The sequence below is a fragment of the Astatotilapia calliptera genome, chromosome 3 (genome assembly GCF_964374335.1).
Source record: "Astatotilapia calliptera chromosome 3, fAstCal68.1, whole genome shotgun sequence".
Lineage (NCBI taxonomy): Eukaryota > Metazoa > Chordata > Actinopteri > Cichliformes > Cichlidae > Astatotilapia > Astatotilapia calliptera.
The window spans coordinates 63595016-63616129 of record NC_137424.1 but is presented as its reverse complement, the minus strand read 5'-3'; the positions used below and the strand labels follow the sequence as shown (position 1 = coordinate 63616129).

General features: G+C 38.1%; 2 protein-coding genes across 4 annotated transcripts; one reads left to right on the top strand and one right to left on the bottom strand.

The window, feature by feature from the left end:
* Window positions 1-409: 409 nt before the first annotated feature.
* LOC113011612 (uncharacterized) lies at window positions 410-10835 on the top strand. Of its 2 annotated transcripts, XM_026151154.2 has the most exons (5): window positions 410-4627; window positions 5538-6548; window positions 7978-8133; window positions 8335-8427; window positions 9379-10835. In XM_026151154.2, exons 2-5 carry the CDS (start codon window positions 5547-5549, stop codon window positions 9691-9693), a joined length of 1566 nt encoding a protein of 521 aa, XP_026006939.2. In that variant the 5' UTR covers window positions 410-4627; window positions 5538-5546; the 3' UTR covers window positions 9694-10835. The 2 variants fall into 2 exon arrangements, with proteins under 2 accessions (XP_026006939.2, XP_080149816.1); XM_080293690.1 differs by having other exon boundaries at window positions 410-6548.
* Window positions 10836-14017: 3182 nt separating this feature from the next.
* LOC113019425 (serine protease FAM111A-like) lies at window positions 14018-21108 on the bottom strand. 2 transcript variants are annotated; one of them, XM_080293674.1, is made up of 7 exons: window positions 20594-21108; window positions 18869-19101; window positions 18683-18755; window positions 18518-18583; window positions 18357-18419; window positions 16730-16777; window positions 14018-16636 (listed from the first exon to the last, which is right to left on the bottom strand). In XM_080293674.1, exons 4-7 carry the CDS (start codon window positions 18575-18577, stop codon window positions 14888-14890), a joined length of 1920 nt encoding a protein of 639 aa, XP_080149800.1. In that variant the 5' UTR covers window positions 18578-18583; window positions 18683-18755; window positions 18869-19101; window positions 20594-21108; the 3' UTR covers window positions 14018-14887. The 2 variants fall into 2 exon arrangements, with proteins under 2 accessions (XP_080149800.1, XP_080149793.1); XM_080293667.1 differs by having other exon boundaries at window positions 18700-18755.
* Between the last annotated feature and the right edge of the window lie 6 nt (window positions 21109-21114).

Sequence of the window (21114 nt, the reverse complement as noted above, 5' to 3'; positions counted from 1 at the left end):
AATAATTACAGAAAATGCAAAGCATACATGATTGTGTTCTTTCAAAATGTGAAGTCAGAAACTTTATTATGACGCAAATTCAACTTGCTCAGGTTATCTGGCTTCGTTTAGCCTAACATCAGCAGGGAGGTTAGGTTAGCTAAGTGATTACATGACACTTCATGAATCAAAACAGGGTTTCTCAATCTAGCCATGAGCGTGTACACATCAAACAATCAGCACTGGTAAGACACGATCAATCAGAAACACGGACAGAGTCGCACGTTTTAGTGTGTATTCACAAGTTAACTGGCTCATCATTACTCTGTTATTAATGCATGGATAAATCTGATTATAAATAAAGCTGGGTAGTCCACTGAATTCATTTGTTTCTTAGATATTTAATGTAGAGTTCAGACCCTAATACACTCAAAAAAGTCAACTAAGGCAGTTGTTTGATTAATTCAATAGACATTTGTCTATTTAACATGAACATATTGAGTTTAGGTTTTTAAATCATTATCAGTTGTTGGTTTAACATAAAATAACAAAAAGTTTAATGAACTAGATTTGCATTCTTCAGTTCAATTAAATGTAATTATTTTAAATCAACAACTCTAAAACCGATGCCTAGTGCGCATGCTCAAACTTCCCAGACGTGAAGAGGCGGGAACGCGGACAAAGTTATATCTGTTCAGTGAACTGCCGTTTCTCTCTGCGGAATCTTCCACAATACAGGTAAGTGATAAATAACTGAAAATATCTTAGTCAAACGAAGTTGTTCCGTCCGTTAATTGTTTAACAATGTTTTTAATTCCAAATGTGTAAGTTGTCATTAGACAGCGGGAGTGGAGCAAATACTGTGAAAATCGGGTATTAGACGGTGCCAATCGGTACTGTCTAATACCTGATTTCTAATCCGCTCCGGCTATATTTATATTATTATTAGCATTTCCACTTAATTGCTTTTTTTTTGTTACCCGTTTTTGCAGTTTTATAGTGTTTTTAGCGGTTATTGATATGTTTAGTTCAATATTTAACACGTTTGTAATTCACTTTCAAAGTAAACGAAGTTAGCTAAAGCTAGGTAAAAGTTCAACGGTTGTCTCATTGAACTTTTACCTAGCTCTGTTAGCATTCACTTTGGTTTTAAATGACGGTTTAGAAGACATGGTCTTTCTTCACTTTTTTTTATTATTTGCATTTCTTCTTTCTTTCTCTCTCCTTTTTTTAAGCATTCGGCCTCTCGCGGTAATGCAAGTTAAACTAGCGGGAGTTGCTAAATATTAGCTGTGTCCAAATTCAGGGGCTGCATCCTTCGAATTGACTTGAATACTAGTGCATGGGAAAAAGAGCATGAACACGAGGTCAAAGGAAAAGGCAATGGCGGATAGTTATGAAAATTGCCTGTCGAACCTTTACCGCAACTACCAGCATCTTTATTGCATAGTGTGAAACACTGCTATTACATTTGGCAACAGATTGGATATTTATCTGTGAATTTTATATTGCAAGAGGTATTTATATGTATTTGTATTTTTTTTATACATTTCCAACAAAGTTAAAAAAAAAAATCCACTGTGGAATTTTTATAAAATAATTGTATGTTTTCTTTACCATAGTAACACCACAAAGAAAGCTGCCCCCTTTTTCTGATTGTTTGTGCCTCCTCTTTAATACATGGTAAGTTTTTACCATCATACATTTTTTATGATACTTTTATGATTTAATCAAAGTAAATGTAAATGGTAAATGGCCTGTACACAATGACCGAGACTGTCCGAGCCGGGGCTCGAACCGGCAACCTTCCGGTTACAAGGCGAACTCCCAACTCTTGAGCCACAATCGCCCCACAGCCACAATCGCCCCAGTGAAAAAAAAGGTGACAATAAAACCATCCTTAAAACTGCTTCTCTTTTTTTCTTTCAGTGACTTGTATGTGGCAGTGCAAGCGTTGTTCCATCAGGGAGAGTAGTAGGTACAAATTATTGAAACACTGTAGATTACATCACCATTATGGACCCAGCCAGCGTTATCTTTGTATATATGTAAATTGTCCATGCACATTTAAGACTTGGTGTGGACTAAAAACACATGTTTACAGATGTCATTCTTCTCATTTTAAACAGACAGCTGTTAGTTCAGTCACTTTTAGGTGTGAGTTATGTGACTGCGGTGACCTTACCACAGAGAGAGATTATTTTAGACATATTGGATCACATTTACGAAATAGTGAGACAGTAACTTGTGTATTTTCAGGCTGCTCTTTCAAGACAAATATCTTTGGTACATTTTATTCACACAAAAAGAGGAAGCATCATTCAGATTCACTTAAAGATTTCAAGGTAGGTTTAGTGGTGTGTTTTGACCCAGCACAACATTCTGATGACCCTGAAGGTGTAGGTGCTAGTTGCTCTGATTTTTTAGATCCTGAAGTTGGAACTGAGTTTGTGTCAGGAAGTAATCATTCCACTGAAAATTTGACAGATCTTGTTGAACAGAAAATAGCTGGGATATTGTTAAAATTGGAACATATATTTCAAATTCCAGCTACAGCAGTAGATGGCTTGGTGGAGGAGTTGAGTTTTTTTTTAAGTTCTGCTTGTACTTCAATCACAAAACGAACTGTTGAAGAGGTATTCAAGAGCCATAACCTTCATATTGGTCAGGCTGTTGTTGAGGAGCTTGCCAATACAGTGTGCATTTCTAACCCTGTATCAAAAATTTTAGCTAAGTGTGGTCCTCTTGGAACTTCATTTAAAAGAAAACAATACTATAAGCATAACTTTAGGGTCGTAGAGCCTGTTGAGTACATTTTATCTGTTGATCAACGAAAGTCATTTCAGTACATTCCTTTATTAAAGTTATTGCAAGAATTATTGAGTCATAATCACATACTTGATAGAGTGATTGAGCAACATATAGGACAAGAAAAAAGTGAGGATTTGGCTAATGGTCTGAGTGTTTACAGGTCTTTCCGAGATGGCAAGCACTTTAGAACCAATAGTTTTTTAGCTGTTGACGTGTTGAGAATCTCCATTACACTTTACATTGATGATTTTGAGGTTTGCAATCCTCTTGGAACCTCACGCAAAAAACACAAGCTTTGTGGTATTTATTGGGTCTTGGATAATTTGCCTCCAGGCTCTCATTCAGCACTCTCCTCCATTTACCTAGCTGTTCTTTGTAAAAGTGACGATTTAAAGACATTTGGGTTTGAAAAGGTGTTGGAACCCCTGTTAAAAGATCTTGTGATCTTGGAACAACACGGTGTGTTTATTGCTCAGTTAAATGAGTTCGTTAAAGGCACTGTAAATTGTGTAATAGCTGATAACCTAGCTGCTCACGGGCTTGCAGGTTTTGTTGAAAGTTTTTCTGGGGAACACATATGTAGATTCTGTGTCGCAAAGAAAACTGAAATTCAGTTTTTGACTGCAGACGTTTTTGAGTGTAGAACACGTGAACTCCATTTGGCTCACTTAAAATCTGCATTGGAAACCTCAAGCTTGTGTTGTGGGGTTAAACGTGACTGTGTTTTGACTAAAAGTCTCTCTCATTTTGATGTTATTTCAGGCTTTCCCCCGGATATAGTACATGATTTTTTTGAGGGCATTATACCTGTAGAACTAGCGGAATGCTTGGCTGTTTTGATCTCCAAAAAGTATTTCACCTTAGAAAAACTTAACAGTTCAATCCAAAGTTTTGACTACAAATGGGGTGATAAGACAAATCGTCCTCACGTCATACCACATACCTACTCAAGGAAAAAACATATAGGGGGGAATGCACACGAAAATTGGGCTCTGCTTCGCTTGTTGCCTTTTATTATTGGTCCCCTTGTTCCTGAAGATGAACAGGCCTGGCATGTTCTTTTGGATCTCAAGGATATAGTGGAACTTGTTGTTGCCCCTATCCACTGTGATGAGTCAATATCATATCTTGAGTTCAAAATCAGAGAGCATCGGCAGAGATACAAAGAACTTTTTCCAAACAGCCGTATTCTTCCTAAACACCATTTTGTAGAGCACTATCCTGTCATGATACGTCTCTTTGGACCTCTCGTTCATAAGTGGACAATGAGGTTTGAGGCCAAGCATAGTTTTTTTAAACAGGTTGCTCGCCACACCAACTGTTTTAAAAACATACCTCTCACACTTGCCAGGAAACACCAGCTTGTCATTGCTCACCATTTGCATATGTCTGATGAGAAAAAACAGTTGGTGGTAACTAATGTTTCATCAGTGCCTATTGATGTGCTCCAAAGTGACATTGCAGCTGCTTTTAACCAAAGGCTTCCAGATGAAACTGATGTTCACATTGCGAAGAATGTGTCATACAATGGTATGAACTACAGCAAAGGAATGATTGTTATCCATGGAGAGTCATTTGGTCTGCCTGAGTTTGCTGAAATTTTGCAGCTCTGTGTTTTGGAAGGGAAGTTGCATTTTTTGGTGAGAAAGATATCTGCTTGGTATAGGGAGCACTTTAGAGCTTTTGAACTGAGCACGTCACATGTGAGGGAGGTGGCTGTCATTGCACATGAGGAACTGGTTGATGACTATCCCTTAGCTGCCTACTCTGTTGGAGGACTGCATCTGGTTACTCTAAAGAGATCTGTGAGTTTTCTTGGAAAACAAAATTAATACTTGTAAGTATTTTTTATTATTTTTCTTACCCTATAGCATTTGTGAAATTGTCATGCTTTTGATTTGGTCTGTTAGCTGTTGAAAATAAAACTATTTTAAAATGAATTGTTTATGTATGCATTAGAAAACTAAGATTTTTATTTCAAAACACAACAAATCAAAACTAAAGATTTGTTGAAAATTACATTTTCTGAGTGAAACCTGTTATGATTTGGTTGATTAAAGTGTTACAGAATTTCTAATTCCACCATATTGTTTTCACTGTGAACTGATTTTCATAAACACAAGATGGTCTCCAGCAAATAATTCCTTCCCTACAACTTAGTTTGAGCCACCCAAATTTTACCAAATGGTTTGTGCCCTTACCTCACCTTGTCACCAGACTTAAGACAGGTCCATATAATTATGAAAGTATATAATGTTTACACATAGCATGCATCGTCTCTCATTTGTACTTTACTGCAGGATGATGATATTAAGGATAGCCAGAATATATAATGGATGGACGGATGATGATATTCCTGTTGTTTCCAAAAATCTGCTTTTAAAGTACAGTGAATTTTTCAATATATTAAGTAATTACCTGCCAGCGTCTGTCATCCTCTACAGTATTGCAGCAGCATCATCATAACTTCTTTTGCTGTGGTTTTTTTTTTTGTTTTTAGTTAGAATTAAAGTATTCATTCTACTGCTTATGTCTCTGGGCTGACGTAGCCTCAGAAAGCTCTTTTTACATTCTAGTCTAAACAGATAAGAGAAATTGTGTTTTAACCTTTAATGTATTTCTTCTTTGTTTTCACAACAAAAAATTGTATTTTTAAAGTTGCACAGAAGTGCACAAGGGTCCCTAATTGTTGCTTGTTGATATGCCAAACGGTGACTTTTTCTAAAAGAATTGCTGATATTTTTCAGATCTTCAAAATGACGTCACCCCTAAGACTGCGGATAATCCTGGGTGAAGATGATGCCAGGAAGTTGATTCTTCCTGCAGGGACACCGGTCTCAATTGAAGATTTGTGCCACACAGTAAAGACAAGTTTTGGATTACAGCAAGATATTCGACTTCAATATCAAGATGAGGACTTTGGAAATGAGTTCATGAATATGTCAGATGTCTCAGAAGTAAAGGACAAAGGCACCCTTAAGGTGATATTTTTGCAAAGCCCACAGGAGGAAGATGCAAGAACTTCTCAAAGCCAAGCAACAGAGTCTGTATCCATCTCCTCTGCTGACACAGATGATACAGAGCCTATTTCATCTTCAGGTTCTTCACCATCCTCAAGGCACTGGGTTTGGCCAAGTGTCTTCACTGTACCTCAATTTAGCTATGAGGCAGAATTTGAACTCGAGAAGGCCAATACTGCCTGCGCCAATGGGGGAACTCTATTGAACCCTTCACCTAAACTGAAATCCCAAATTCTGGAACGACTGGCTGAAGAAATATACAAATTCAAAGCCTACCCAACAGACAATGATCTGACTGACGTTGCAGAAGCTCTTGTGAAAAAGCATCCTTGCCTTAGAGAGCAGGGGTCTTTCAATGGCTGTTATGGGTGGAAGATTAGCCTAAAATATAAAATGGCTAACCTCCGCACCAAACTGAGAGGCCTTGGATGTACAGAGGTGACCATAAACTCCATCAAAAACAAGTCTGGTGACAACCGTCAGGCAGCCTTCAATGTGAAGAAACCCAAAAGAGCTGAAGTTAACTATTGTCCACAGCATCCAAAAGGAGAGACATCAGAAAGTCTGGAACAGGAGAGAGTTGCAATTCTTTCTGAGTTGACTAAAAGAAATAATGACTCTGTTGTGAGTGTGAAAATGGAGAAGACTTTCTCATACAGAAGGCAAGAAGTTCTTCAGGGTCAGCCGATGGTTGCAGACTTCAAAAGCAGATGGCCAGCTCTGTTCACTGCGAGAGAGGCAAGTGTGGTTAAAATGCATTTGGATGTTGCATGTAATTTATGTTTTGTAGTCCAAAACTAAAAGTACTACCTGTTGTTGGTTCCTGTATCACTGAAAATAGTAATGTGAAAAAGTAAGTACCGTTTAATTTAGTAGGTTTTATGTATCAGGACATAAGAATGATCCGGATCCTTCCTCGTCATAAAATGTTGTAAATACAGCCTCAGATGGCATTCTGTTAACACTTAAACCAAAACCTCTACTGTTATACAGGTACTCTGGTCTGCTTTTTCACAGGTCTACATTGAAGAGACATTTGTGCATTTGTTTTTTAAGCCTCTTTTAGAAGACGCAATGTAGCGGCATATCAGAGTAATATTCCCGCAATGGTGTGTCTTCTAAATGTGCCACTATGCCTTGGCAAAACAAGATATTGCTGCATTCTGTGCCTGCAAGCTTCATTCTGATATACCGCAATTTTTCTTCAATGCTGAACTTCTGAATGAAGTCTTTGCGCTACAGAGGGAGGTCTTCTGATGACATATGGAATGTGTGCTGGCCTCGGCTGACCAGGACATTCTCAGCTTTACCCACAAACGTTTATCAACCAGTGATTATTTTATTTTATTTGTTTTTTTACCCAGAAGGGATCAGTCTAATTGAGTGCTATGACTTTTCCTGGGTTCAGTGAATGCAACAGAGGCATGACTGTATGACCAATCAGACAGGCGTTGTGCTAAAACGGAGAATCCTCCACACTTTATTGTCAGACAGCTGGAGTTTAATCTAAGCTACCATTATTTAGAGTGGTCCCGAAAGAAAAGAGGGACTATTCTCCGTCATGTTTTAAAGCAGGTGCTGCGTCCGTCTGCCTCTTGCTTTCCTTACTGCAGCTCCTCGCCACAGACAGCTCATTGCACATTTTCTCCAGCTCGTAAGTAACGGGTTAATTTGAGCAGCAGCATAAATTTCGAAAACACGCTCGATGGTTAAACATATGCGCAGCAGTATCGCAAACATGTGGATCGCATTCCTCTGAGGGTTTCTTAATATCTGTATTTATTGAAGTTTTTAAACCTAAAGTGATTTTAATTTAGTGCGTCATATTAGAAATGATTATAGGTTATTGCTTGAATGTTTATAGACCTGTTTACCGGTCTCTTCCGTCTGACGCTGTATACGCAACCCTGCACGTCACAGCCCGGGCGCCGCCCCTAGACCCCTCTTTATCCCGTCATGGCTTAATCTTTTGTGAAAAGCATCTGATGGCAGCATATTGCAGCCACAGCTAAGATCTTATAATTGACCAAAAGCTTCTCAGAAGCCGTCATCAATGACAGTACTGATGTCTGCATGGTCTTCTAAAGGCAGCTTTAGTCAGCTTGGATGTGAAGTGAGTGAAATATACAGTTGAGTTTTTAATCAATGTATTTGTTCTCTATTGCAGATTGACAAGGAGTTTCTGCGAATCACCACAAAGCCTCTGCTATCTACTTTCTTTGCCGAGCTTGACCAATATGCACCACGCTTAATGGAAATCTTTCTGAGCAAAGGAGGGACACCTGGAAAGAAAATAAGAGGTCTCATGCTTGCCATCTCCAAGGTTTGTATTAGGATTGAGTAGACTTTGTCATAGGCAGCAAAAATAACTTTTATTTGGAGGTGAAGTTTGTCAATTTTGTTTCGGCTTAACAAATGATACATGCCAGGTTCTAACCTAAAGAATAATTATGCAAGTTAACTGATTACCCTAGCTTTAAGAAAAACAGCCTGGTTTTGGCTCATATTATCTCCTCCTCTCCAGCATGACAACATCCATACCAGACGAGCATGCATCTTGAAGTCCTTGTGCATCTACCTAAACGAAGACTATGAGAAGTTACTAAAGGAGTACTTGGTGAGTCATTGTGACAGCATGTTGACTGTAACATTCTCATACAAATTGTGACGTTGCCTCAAATGCAAATCGTTAAAATTAAAATTTTGAGATTAGCAACAAGACACCTGGTATTGGGGAAAGGATGTCTTGAATACCAAACAGTATTAAGCTCTGCATTAAAGAATTTCTGAAATTTGGTATTGGAAGGAAAGAAATTTATGCATACCGTAGTTAAACTTGATACACAAACATACAATGTATTTTAACATGCATCAAGACAACATTGCTTTTGAATCTGTACTTGGATTAAAATAAGTCCTGTTGTTTTTTCATTGCTATGGTCATCAGTATTTGTAAATAGAAATGTCTATGAACTTTGAGCTGTTTAGTACTAACACTTCTATACCTGTTTTATTTTAGCAGCTGAATTAGCCTTTTCTCAAGTCCTGTCCCCCTAAGTTACTCTTGCTACGTCCGACAAACAAATGGTTTCCTCTGTGCACCAACGGGTACCCAAATGTGCAAGCAGACATGCTTCATAATGTTCGGTACATTTACCTGGGAGTGGGGCCATCCACACTGTTTAATCCATTCACGTTGTTTTTGACTTTGTGAATGGAAAGAACACAACTCCTCCAGACACAATCTCTCGGACTATCGGTGGGCACACCGCTTCTCCATCTTGCTTGAGGTTAATGTTTGTCAGACACAGTAACGGTTGCTATAATGTGTAATTGGACAATGGCCCTTTCGGGGGAGGGGCTGGTAAGAGGTAAATTATGCCACCTCTTTTGACATGAGAGGTGTATTTTATCATTTATGTATTGGAGTAATTATTAACAACTGCTTTAGTGGTGTGTAATTTTCTGTTTATTACTTTGACTACTTGGATTTTATGAACAGCATAGAAACAGTTGTTTAAACAATCTCTTAAATTTTACTTTGTTGTCTTATATTTTTGTCACGTAGGATACGGACAGTGAGGCAAAAAGCTGCATGGAGCAAACTGTGATGGGGGTGTACGTCATCCAGAAGGAGGGTGCTGAACCTGAAGATGACCCAGAGGACATTGGTGTCCTGATTGAGGGTGTGGAGGCTCTCACTGATTTGGGTAACATTGCACAAGCATGTGCTCTGTTGTTTGGACTCATATACTGTTTGAACCTGAGCTACCCACCAGAACTTAAATGCACCTTTGAAGTCCTCCAGAAGATACTTTTAAATCTTGATGGACAAAAGCTCTCTTCAAAGGCACAGTTTCTGAAAAACAAGCTTATGGAGTGAGAGCACTTGAAAATGACTGATGGGTCTTGAATGGTTCATTGGTGCAATGGTGATTTCCAATATATAATGTTAATATTTGAGTTGTTTATATTTCTTTCTTTCATTTAAATTTTTTGGATTCTCTCTGTTGGGCAATTCACCTTTTATACAGCACTGCAGATGATTTTTGTTTGTCCTTATATAGATGGCTCAAAATGGATCAGAAGTACTGTTCTGTTAATTATTTTTCATTTAATTCTGAGTTTGTAGTATAGGTACTAATTCACACATACCATAATGCTGTCATGTGTTGAATGAAGATATCATTGGAGTGCTTTAGTGCCCCCCTCTGTTTTTGTTTTTTTTCTCTCTCCTCTGTAGAACAAAGTCAACATTTTACAGAAACTGCATTGAGGGGTTTTCCCAAAGAAATGTTCATTGTTTTTAGCTGCACTGTTACTATGTTGTGTTTATGTGTCAAGGGCCTGTAAAGTTTAAGACCACTGCCACCTGTTAAGTTCACTGTATTATTGTGTCCATTTTGCTTGCTAGCATGTTTTAAGACACAGCAAAACTATATTGCTAGCTGTGGAGGACTGCAACCAAAATTAAAAAATAAATACAGAAATATAAAAATTGGTCAAACTAATAATTATTACAATGAGATAAACCAAACAAATATAGATTTTCATTTCAAGTAATTAATTACATTTGAAAAAAAAATTGTCATCTGTCATTTAATTTGATGTTAAGCCTTCTGTTTCTATTTTAGTTTTACTTCCTAAATTTTTTTTTAATCCTTATTTTTTTTTTTTTTTTTGCCTATGGATTCTTTTGTTGTTGTATTGCTCCCAAATTATTTCTATTTTTTTTTTCCAAATTCACACAATAGTAATTCTATTTTGTTACATGTTTTAACTTGCCAAGTGGGAGATGTATTTTTATCTTTTAGTTTAATTTTTTAAAATACAGTTTATATATTGAGCAAATTTTGCATCTGTTTTTAGTTGTGGAAGCTTTGGTTCCAACATATTATCTATGTAAATAAGTATCCTAATGTTTTACCTTTTGAAGTGTCATAATGCTTGCAGGTGTACAAAAATGGTAAGCTTTTATATTGTCCACTAAATCCAGTTAATAAAGTTAATGTTATCATAATCTGATTGTGACTTTTTTTGTAAAGTAGTGGGTTTCTAAATGTGTAACAAATGTAAACAAATCTAATTGAAATAATTCGATTGAAATGAGTGAAATCATCAACCCCATATTGGTTTATTAAGCAAGACTTGCAGTAATTGCCTTGATTAACAAAGTAGTTGTTGAAACAACAAGATTTAATTGTGTTTTCCTAAACTTTTTAACTTGTGTAGAATGAATTAAAACAAATTTCACTCTACATACTTAAATAAATCACTTCAAATCAATATAAGTATACTATGTTGATCCAACGTAATCTGATTACATTAAACTACCAAATGCTAAATGTGTTGGTTTGACATGATCGAAAATGGTTTATTGTACTTGGTTAAATTGTGTGCAAAAAGGGTGCCATGATTAAATTGTGTTCATCCAACAACAGATTTTTTTGAGTGTAGCCAGGCACGTGACATGGACAATTTCAGGTTGGGAAAGAGACGTATGGATGACATCAGAAAGCCTTGATCTCTCAGTGGCCTTTAAGTCTTTTTTTAACTGTTTAAATTCTATTCTTGAAGATTTTTTATATAGCGAATGTCCTTTGTGAAAATAAATCAGTTTGGCATTTTTTGGTTTTCACACAACAATTCTGATTGCTATACTGTTGGACAGGGCGGGGGGAGGACCCTTTACAGCCTTTTACTATCCACAGAGCAACATCCAGATGATCTCCCAGGAAAGGTGATGCTGTTTTCAAGAGAAGTGATTGTGTTGTAGTTGTAACCGGGTCATAAATTACATATTGTTATAATTACACAAAATGTGTTCTAGACCCCAAACTGTTCCTTTTATCCCTGACTTTTGGGACCATCAAGCCTGTAGTTATGTTCATTATCAGTTAGAGCCCCTCCTCATTCTTCTTCTTCTTTGGTGCAACCCTTTAAATATGGGGTACCCCTTTCCCCTTTTCAACAATTCCCCTGTGGGAGAGGTTGGTGTCATTTCTTTCCCAAAACTGTACAACACACACATACTGTATATTTAAGACATCTACAGGAAGCTGTGTCTGAAAAGGGCTGGGAAAATCATCAAAGACCCCAGTCACCCATCACATGGACTCTTCACCCTCCTGCCCTCTGGGAGGCGCCACAGGAGCCTCCGGACTAAGACCACCAGGTACCGGAACAGCTTCTTCCCCACAGCTGTCAGACTCCTGAACTCTGCCTCCTGACATCTGACCCACGTTAACACATGGACTGAACATACACACACCCACAATGGACAACTGTACCCTCAAACACAATAATAACATGGAGTGAACCACCACTCACAACCACTAGCACTTTATATAGCCTCTGTAGAAACTATCTACACCCTCACTTATCTTAACTGCACTACTGTATAGCTCTGTGTAAATAATCATTCTGTACATTCAATAATCTTTAATCCTACAACTGTTTACAACTTGCATAGTTCCCATTTCTGTATAGCTGTATATCTCAGATTCTGTAAAGTTATTTATTTCATATTCTGTATAGTTTTTCATATTTAAATCCTGTTCATAGCCTGTACATAGCTTGTACTCACTACAGCCTGTACATACTTAGTTATAGAATATTCACAACCTGCTTCATACCGTGTACATTATAACATACCATAATAGACCCATTTCTGTGATATACTTACATATCTATACTATTGCTAATATATATTGTAATATATCTATATCACTAAAGCACTTCTGGATGGATGCAAACTGCATTTCGTTGCCCTGTACCTGTGCATGTGCAATGACAATAAAGTTGAATTCTATTCTATTCTATTTAGCCACCCTGATGTTTTTGATTGTGCTTTTAGTTCAGATATTGTTATCATTGTGCCTGTCTTTGGTAGATGCTGTAAATGTGTAGTACGTGTGTGCCACATATGTGTTATAGGCACAGTTATTGCTAGCATGAATAGATAATTCTTGCTAGCTTGGAAGTTGTGGTGGGTTGAGCTAATCCTCTTCGCTACTGTTTGTGTTTGGTTGTAGCAGCTGGCGTAACAAGTTAATGACTTGGAGTTCTTTGTTTCTTTTACCTTTCATTGTCAGGTATGTCGGATTTCGTGTTGGTGTTCTTTAATCTTATGTCAAATATGTTCCGTGTAAGTTTTTACTTTATGTTTAATGTAAAAATAAATACATCGCCCTTTTCTACAATTCCCCTGTGGGAGACGAGCTGGAGTGGGCAAGTTAATGACTTGGAGGTCTTTCTTTTACCTTTCTTTGTCAGACACAACACAGCAACACACCGGTTACATAACAAGTTTAGGTCTCCAGGTTGAGGTACTATGGTGATAAACGTCAGTAGGAAGTGAAGCACCTTTAAAAACAGGTTAAACCTCTCCAAATACCAAATCCTGCTTCTTAGAAGTCTGAGATAAAGGTTCAGATAAACAAAGTCTGTCTTCAGTTAGTCATGATCTATGAACTAGAAAGAGATAATGCCTACAGTCAGTCAGATAATACGTTTTCTCCCTCATCCACCTCAATTTTATTTAAGTGTTTTTCCAAAACAGTCCTGTATACAGAAATGTTCAGATACAACAAACAAGCACAACAGAAGTGATAAACTCTTTTTCTTGCCTCTGTTTGCTGTTTCTGATCACAGACTGGATGCAAAGACGAGCATCACTGGATCAATGTGATATTGAAGAGATAAAAAAAACTAAAAATGTGAGAATTCTCAGCCAAGTCCTGAAGTTAAATAGAGTATTTTTATTTCTGTCACCTCTAAATGGATGTATTTACATGAAAACACCGAATCACACTAAACCTGTGATCTATATATTTATTATTTTGTGTCATAAAACAGTAAGGTTATGTTTTGTTGTTCTGGTTTGTAGTGTGGTGAAACGGACACATGGGGGGGCTGGTGTTGTATTACTTAAACTACAGCCTCTTATTTGATCATTTTGTCTTTCTTTGTAGTCAGGTTTCTTTCCTTTCCTTTTATTTCTTTTTTTAATCTCTAAAAATTTGCCAAGTGTGGGACTAATAAAAGGTTTATCTGATTTTATTTTCATCTGTTTTATGCTGGTTATGTGGGTCCAGACTGCAGCAATTTGCACTTTAATGTCACGTTGCAATAAACAAAAATATATTTCCACTCTAGATGTATGCAGTTTAAAAAGAGAAAGCAATTAAACCACTCGAAGATGGCGGTGATTTTAGCATTTTGCTTTTTATTTGACTCATAACTTTAATAATAACAGGAAAAAAGATTGGTGTTACCCAGTCAGTTTCTTTGGGAATTTCTGCCACAAAGACATGTACACCAAACCTCACAAAATGTGTCTGACAGAAAGTCTTTTCCTTTGTGGGTTTACAAAAACAGAGTGTAAAGAATCTTGACTTTAAAAAAAGAAATTCGTTTTTCAACCGGAAGGAAAGTTAAAAACAAAGAAAAGTTAAAGTTCATAATGAAAGCACTAACTATGTCACAAACAGGTTAACAGCATATGGCTTGTATTACATTGTACTAAACATACACAGCAAAGGTAAAACACAGGGTGTAAAAAAGCAAAATTTTCAAATGATAGTTTTCATTCCACCAGTAGTTTTAAAACAAAAAAACAAACATAATAAAAATACATCTGAACAGAAGGCTTTACACCCACTAAGTAGAAACTTCTACTAAAATCTAAACATTAAACTAATGCCAGCTACAGGCTTGTTTTTAAAACATCACATCTATATCATTCATTTCCACCTAACATAACGTGCCTTAAAAGGTAAATACAAAGTGTCTGTGTTTTTCAGTCGCAAAGTCAGAAATTTTCTCATTTCATAAATTATTTTACTCTGCATGAGGTTATGTCCGCAGTATAAGCTTTAAGTATAAGCTGTAATCTATCTCGGTACAGGGCTACAGTAACTTCACTAAGCTCCAAATCTTCCTGTGTCATGTACCACAGGTCCCCAGAGGTTACATCTTATTGTTCAATTCTTTAAAGAATAATGCATTAGAAAAATAGGAATCTCTGAAATCAGAAATAGTTTGTCACTTGCTCAAGGAGAGACTAACCCGTATATCTAACTGACTTCCATTGGCTCCTCAGCATTGAGTATCTCTTTCAGGTGTGGGTTTCTTTTTGCTGCCTTTTCAACTTTCTTCAGCAGCTCCTCATTTTCACTTTCCTTCAGATTTTCCACAAAGTTTTCAAATATAGTAAGAAGAGGAATGGCATATTCAATGACGCTCTCATCACTGTTGACTGAATCACAGACATAACCTGCAGTGTGCAAACCAAAAACTCTGCCAAGTCCATCAAACACTGGAGAACCAGAGGCACCGTGATACATGAAAGTGTGGTAGGTCGCTACCTTTCCTGCTTTACATCCACCTATCAATATGTCATTAATGCCATGCTCTTTGAGCCAATCACTGATTGTTTTGATGATGAGCAGGTTTTTGTATTGATACAAATGTTCATCAATAGCCTGCCCTCTCTTATCTGTCTCAATGATACATGTAGGATCCATTTTTTTCACCCCCCCTGCTGGGTGTCCAATGACGCAGGCTTCACCATTGGCAGGCAGTGGTCCAAACTCACTGAGCAGCCCTGGTGGTACCTTTATGTTCTGTGCTCTTGTTTGCTGGTTTGGTTTTGAGCCTTCAGGGTTGAGCTCCAGAACTGCATAATCTAGATCAGCATCAAAGTCAGTGAATGTATTCTCTGCTCTAAAGAAGTAGACATTTGTTTCTGGCTCAGACTTCTCGTAGTCAAATACAGCAAACACTTCTACATCCTGCTGCAGCGCCTTTCCTTCAACGTAACCATCAAACAAATGTGCGCTAGTCAGGATGAAAGTATCAAACAGCACGAAGCCTGTTCCCATAGAAACATCCTTAACAATGACTTTGCAAACTGACTTTCCCAGTTCTAGCAGCTTCCTGACTCTGTGAACTTCACTGAAGGACTGCTGGATCTTTCCAAAGTTTTCCTTCCTGAGATTCAGTGCTTCCTGATACAAATCACCAGGGAATCTACTCTCCATCAATCGTTTCAGATCTGGAAACTGCTCACGCAGTAGTTCATAAATCTTGTTTCTATCAACATCACTGCTGGTTTCTTTCACTGCGGTTTTTACACGGATTCCCTCCTGTTGTGTTAAATAGACGATCTCTGACCCTGATCTTCTTTCACAATTACTTTGAGAATTATTTGTTGGGCTTTCTTGCGACTTTCCATTGTTTTCTTTTTTATCTTTTGGAAGGCGTATCTTGAATTGTTTCTGGTGTAGGATTTCTACCTTTTGTGTGCATACAGTGAGGCGTTTGGGATCCTGATTGTTGGACAGCTCAAAGTTACCAAGGTCATCAATGAAGCGACCATCTCTCTTCAGAGCCTCAGCCACAGTTATTCCCTTTTCTCCATAAACACAGAGGTTCTTGAACTGTTTTACATCATTATTTTTAAAAAGTTCCTTTGTTTTAGTGTGTAGCCCACCAACTGTGTCTATATAGAAGACAGAATAGTGCCCTTTTGGATGCACTATTTTGGAATGTTGGACTTTACCTTCAACTTTTTCTGCTCTACATGATATGATCAGACACTCACCATCATCAATGCAAGAACAGGGGAAATGTGTTGCAACAATTGACTTCTTATCCTCTTTACCTAGCTGAATGATAATGTTCTCATCTGCACACTTAATCTTCTCATTGCATTTCTCATTTGATTTTATGGCTTCCAGCACTGTGCAAAGCTGATTACACTGAACAGTATATTCATAACTAGCTTGACTGAATTTCACCGTAAATTCATGGGAATGTTGAACCTAGAGGAAATTAGAGCGAGATGGTTAGAAACACAGTGGTACTAAAGAAGCAGAGCAGTATTTTGGTCATGTAATGTAACACGGTACACTTACAGTGAAATCACTGTCATTTTCCTCCTTTGGTCGAGTTGGCGTAAATCCCTGCAGAAATAACAGATATTAAAATATATAAATACATATCAAATTATTCAAGATTCAAAGTGTTTATTGTCATGTGTCCAAAGAAAAAAAAAGCATTTCTCTATGCAATGAAATTCTTTCTTTGCTGTCCACCCTCAGATGCCGGTTAATATATACAATAGAAATAGAACAGAAAAAATACAAATAGTGCAAATAAATAAATGAAGACAGAAAAGGAGACAAAATATTGAAGTGTGAAACAGAGGTGCAAAAGACCTGTGGCTGTAATATGCTGGCTTAATATGCAGGATGACCTGATGTGCAAAAAATTATTTTTACTGTTCAAAAATAGGTCAGCTGTTCAATGACAGTGGGGAAGAAGGAGTTGTTGAGTCTGGATGTTCTGGATTTCACACTTCTAAACCTTTGTCCTGAGGGCAGAAGTGTGAACAGTCCGTGTTGGGGCATGTGGGGTCTTTGAGGATGGAGGCAGCTCTTCTCTGGACTCTGTGATTGTAGATGCTCTGCAGAGAGAGCAGCGGACTCCTGATGATCTTCTCCGCGGTTGTTATCACTCTCTGCAGGCGTTTGCGGTCCATAGCAGTAGTGCTGCCATACCATGCAGTGATGCAGCTGGTCAGTGTGGTCTCCACAGTGCAGCTGTAGAACCTGCTGAGGATCTTGGCCGACATACCAAATTCCCTCAGCCTCCTCAGGAAATACAGCCGCTGCTGAGCCTTCTTGACCAGCTGTGTGGTGTTCAGTGTCCAGGTCAGGTCCTCAGAGATGTAGACGCCCAGGTACCTAAAGCTGTTCACCCTCTCCACTTCAAGTCCCCGGATAGACAGTGGTTGGTGAGGCCTCCTCTTCTTCCTCATGTCCACTATCATCTCCTTTGTCTTGTCAGTGTAGAGGGTGAGGTTGTTGTCCTCACACCATGACACCAGACCGGCCACCTCTCTCCTGTAAGCTGCTTTGCCCCCTCCAGTGATGCGGCCAATCACTGCAGTGTCGGGCGTGAACTTCAAAACGATGTTATCTTTGTTGGAGGTGACACAGTCATGGGTGTACAGGGTGTAGAGGATGGGACTGAGGACACAACCCTGTGGAACTCTAGTGTTTGTAATAATATTGGCTGAAGTCCTGTTTTTTAAGGTTAACCTAATAATGTATTTTGTCTTGCTTTGTTTTTTTTAGTTTGTAATGTAGATTATTTAAAAATACTTTTATGTCATGTTTTTTTAATATTTGGTATAAAAATTTTGTATTCTGATTACAAAAGTGTGAAAAATGGTGAATCTCCTTGTAAGACCTTCCTTTGTCACAATTTGTGGGTTGCACACAGTGTTGGATAATATGAAGCAGACCCTTGCAGAGATGTGAAGCATGAAGTGGCCCTCAGACCAAATCACTGGTATGTGCATATCTCATCAATCATACTTCAACTCCCTATAAAGCTCACACAGATTCAGTTTTCATTGACAGTGTCAGAAATGTAAAGGTTCATATTTCATGATTACATAAAATATTAAACATGTCAAGAACCTACGAGCTTGTTTATTGTTCAATCAGCTATTTTCACACTGACATAAGACCTCACCTGAGGGGGTTTAGGTCCTTCTGACTGCATGCTTGCTTTGCTGCTGCTGCCACTGGGACTGTTCTGTTAAAAAAAGAAAAGCACAGATAAATTAATTTGGGTGATAAATAGAGTAGAAATGGGGAAGCAATAACATTGCAGTATTATTAGTTTTTACTTACCGTTGGCTTGGAAAGAAAGTCCCTAATATCTCCCATGTTCTTTGATCGTTTGGGAGGCATTTTCTCCTGCAATCGTGAACATAAAAGCAGAGTATGTCAAGTGTTTGTTCTTAAGACGGAAAAAACGGTGGTGTTTCGAACAGTTTTGTTGTCCAGAAGACTCACATTGAAACTACACACACCTCTGTTTTTTACTGTAGTCGTCAGGGAGGGATGAAAGAGTTCAGATGTTGATATCCTGATAAAAATAAATAATTAATATCTAAAAATATCCAGAATAGGAAAATGCTGAAAATGCCTGTTGGCACACATTATGAGCAAATAGTTGGAAAATGTCAAAATACAACTAACCATGGATGTCTTGTGGGTTTCTCTAAGTTTCTGTCACGGAAAAGGGACCCAGGCGCGGTTCTTGCTCACAGAAAGACAGTGCGTTTATTTACAGTGAAACAGACAAGTCCAACAATTCACTCCAAAGTGCAATTTTCCAATCGTGCTCGTCCCTTGCTCCCAGTGCGTTCTGCGTAACTGTGCGTAACTCCCTTAGTCTGTGTGCCCCCAACTCGCTTCTCCGCTCGCCCCTCCTGGAGGAAGAAGGAAAATCCAGCGTTAGCCACACGCTAGCCGAATAACACGCTCACACTGCTCGCACAGACTTTACCAGTTCGGAGTAATAATCCCACGTCGACTGTCGCCGCGAGTCCAGGTTAAATACCCCTTTCTAGCCTGGAGGAAAGATTACCAACCGCTGGTCGGGTAATCAGCTGCAGGTGGGCCGGTGTTGTGCCAAAAAGTGATTGATATAACGTGGGGGAAAAAAAACCCCAAACACATTTATGCCTTTGTTATTAGGCAAAGGTATGCATTTATGGAGCTTTAACGTTTCTTGTAACCGAATTATGACGCTTATCAGAAGGTTGCTTTCAGTGTGTAGCGCAGTCACGAATGACTACACGCATCACGATGGAATAATTAATGCCCACAGGTTTAGTATGTCTACTCTCGTTGTTCATATTTGTTATAAGACTGTCGATTAGTAGTTAAAACAATAAAGACCTATTGTGCCAGTATCACCATGACTCTTTCTTGTTTGTTCCGAATAACGACTGAGAACATGGCATTTTAGCGCTACCAAAAAGTGATTGTGGCCTATAACTTGTCACTGGTTTCAGTTTTTGAACTGCGGTCAAGTGAGCCGTCACTTACGAAGTCACAGTCAAGCTAGCCGCACCGCCAGCCGCACCTAAAATGTTGTTGCACTACTCTTACGCATATTACGGTATCGGTGCCGACTGGCTTAGAAACACAGTGTTTGTCCTGACACTACATTACTTCACAATCCACTCCCAGTTTTGGTTTATCTCCACTTTCCCCCCTGTGATCCACAGCCCAAATTACTGTATGATTCAGAGAAAATTAACAATAAAATTTACCGAATTTACTCTACTGTACTTTTAATGTCCTCATTTTTGAGCTCAGATTACAGGAAAACTCTAAGAGGTGATGCAGATATTTCACTGGATTCTGACTCTGGGTGACCCCCACTCTGCACCCTGTGATCCACAGCCAAATATACTGTACGGTTTTTGAGAAAATTGATAGTAAACTTAACACAATTTACACTACTCTATATATTCTCATCTTTAACCTCAGATTACAGGAAAACTTGCCATATTAAGACAGCCTGTTTAAATAGCGGTTTGAAACTGATGTCCTTGATGAGTGCCTGCTGCAAGCGAAACAAAGGCTGAAGGAAGCACTTTGTTCTTTGTAGCCTGAACAGCTTGTCATTAAATAAAAAAACCCCAATATTTTCTTACTTGCTTTTATTTCCCTCGCTTTTTCCAGTGTAACAAAAGTAGTTGGAACCTGCTCTTACACCATTAAAAACATCAACACTTTCATTCCTGTGAATTATTTGGATTAAAAGGTGAACACATGTAAACACATTTGTTTAATAATTAAGCTGAAAGACAATAAAATCCTAACCAAAAAACAAATTTTCTACATAATTCCCAAGAGCTGTTAGAATGCACTCCAGAATAAAGTGTATTTCTGCAGTGAACATTAACTTACCTTACTTAGTGATGAACTTTTTCTTCAGAATCCAAAAAATAGGTCTTCAGTTTCTCCTCGTGTCACTTCAGCTTACAAAAGCAGACAAAGTGTGGATCTGTGAAGTCTGAGAAAGCTTTGAGGTATCAGTATATTAGCGTAATAACGGTCAATGGCTTACACGTGTCCTAATCTGAGAACGTCACAAACTTTGCTCCAGGCAGGAGCTGTGTGATTGGTTTAATTAAAATTTTGAATTTCAAATTTGGGCGGGTAGCAAGATTCACTGACTAAGGACTTCAACAAAGAATGGAAATGATTAACAGCAGGAAAAATGTGATGTAACTAACACGGAAAAACCCCAGAAGGAATTTTAACCGTATTTTGACCAGTGAAAAAGCCTTTGTCACTGCTTGACTTAAAATGTATGCTTTGGGCTTTTTTAAAGTTGTAAATTTCTTGAAGCTTTGCTTTGTAACTTCTAGATATCCTCTTTTGTTGCCATGCACTGCTGATAATGCAACTGCAGTCATCATTCTGTT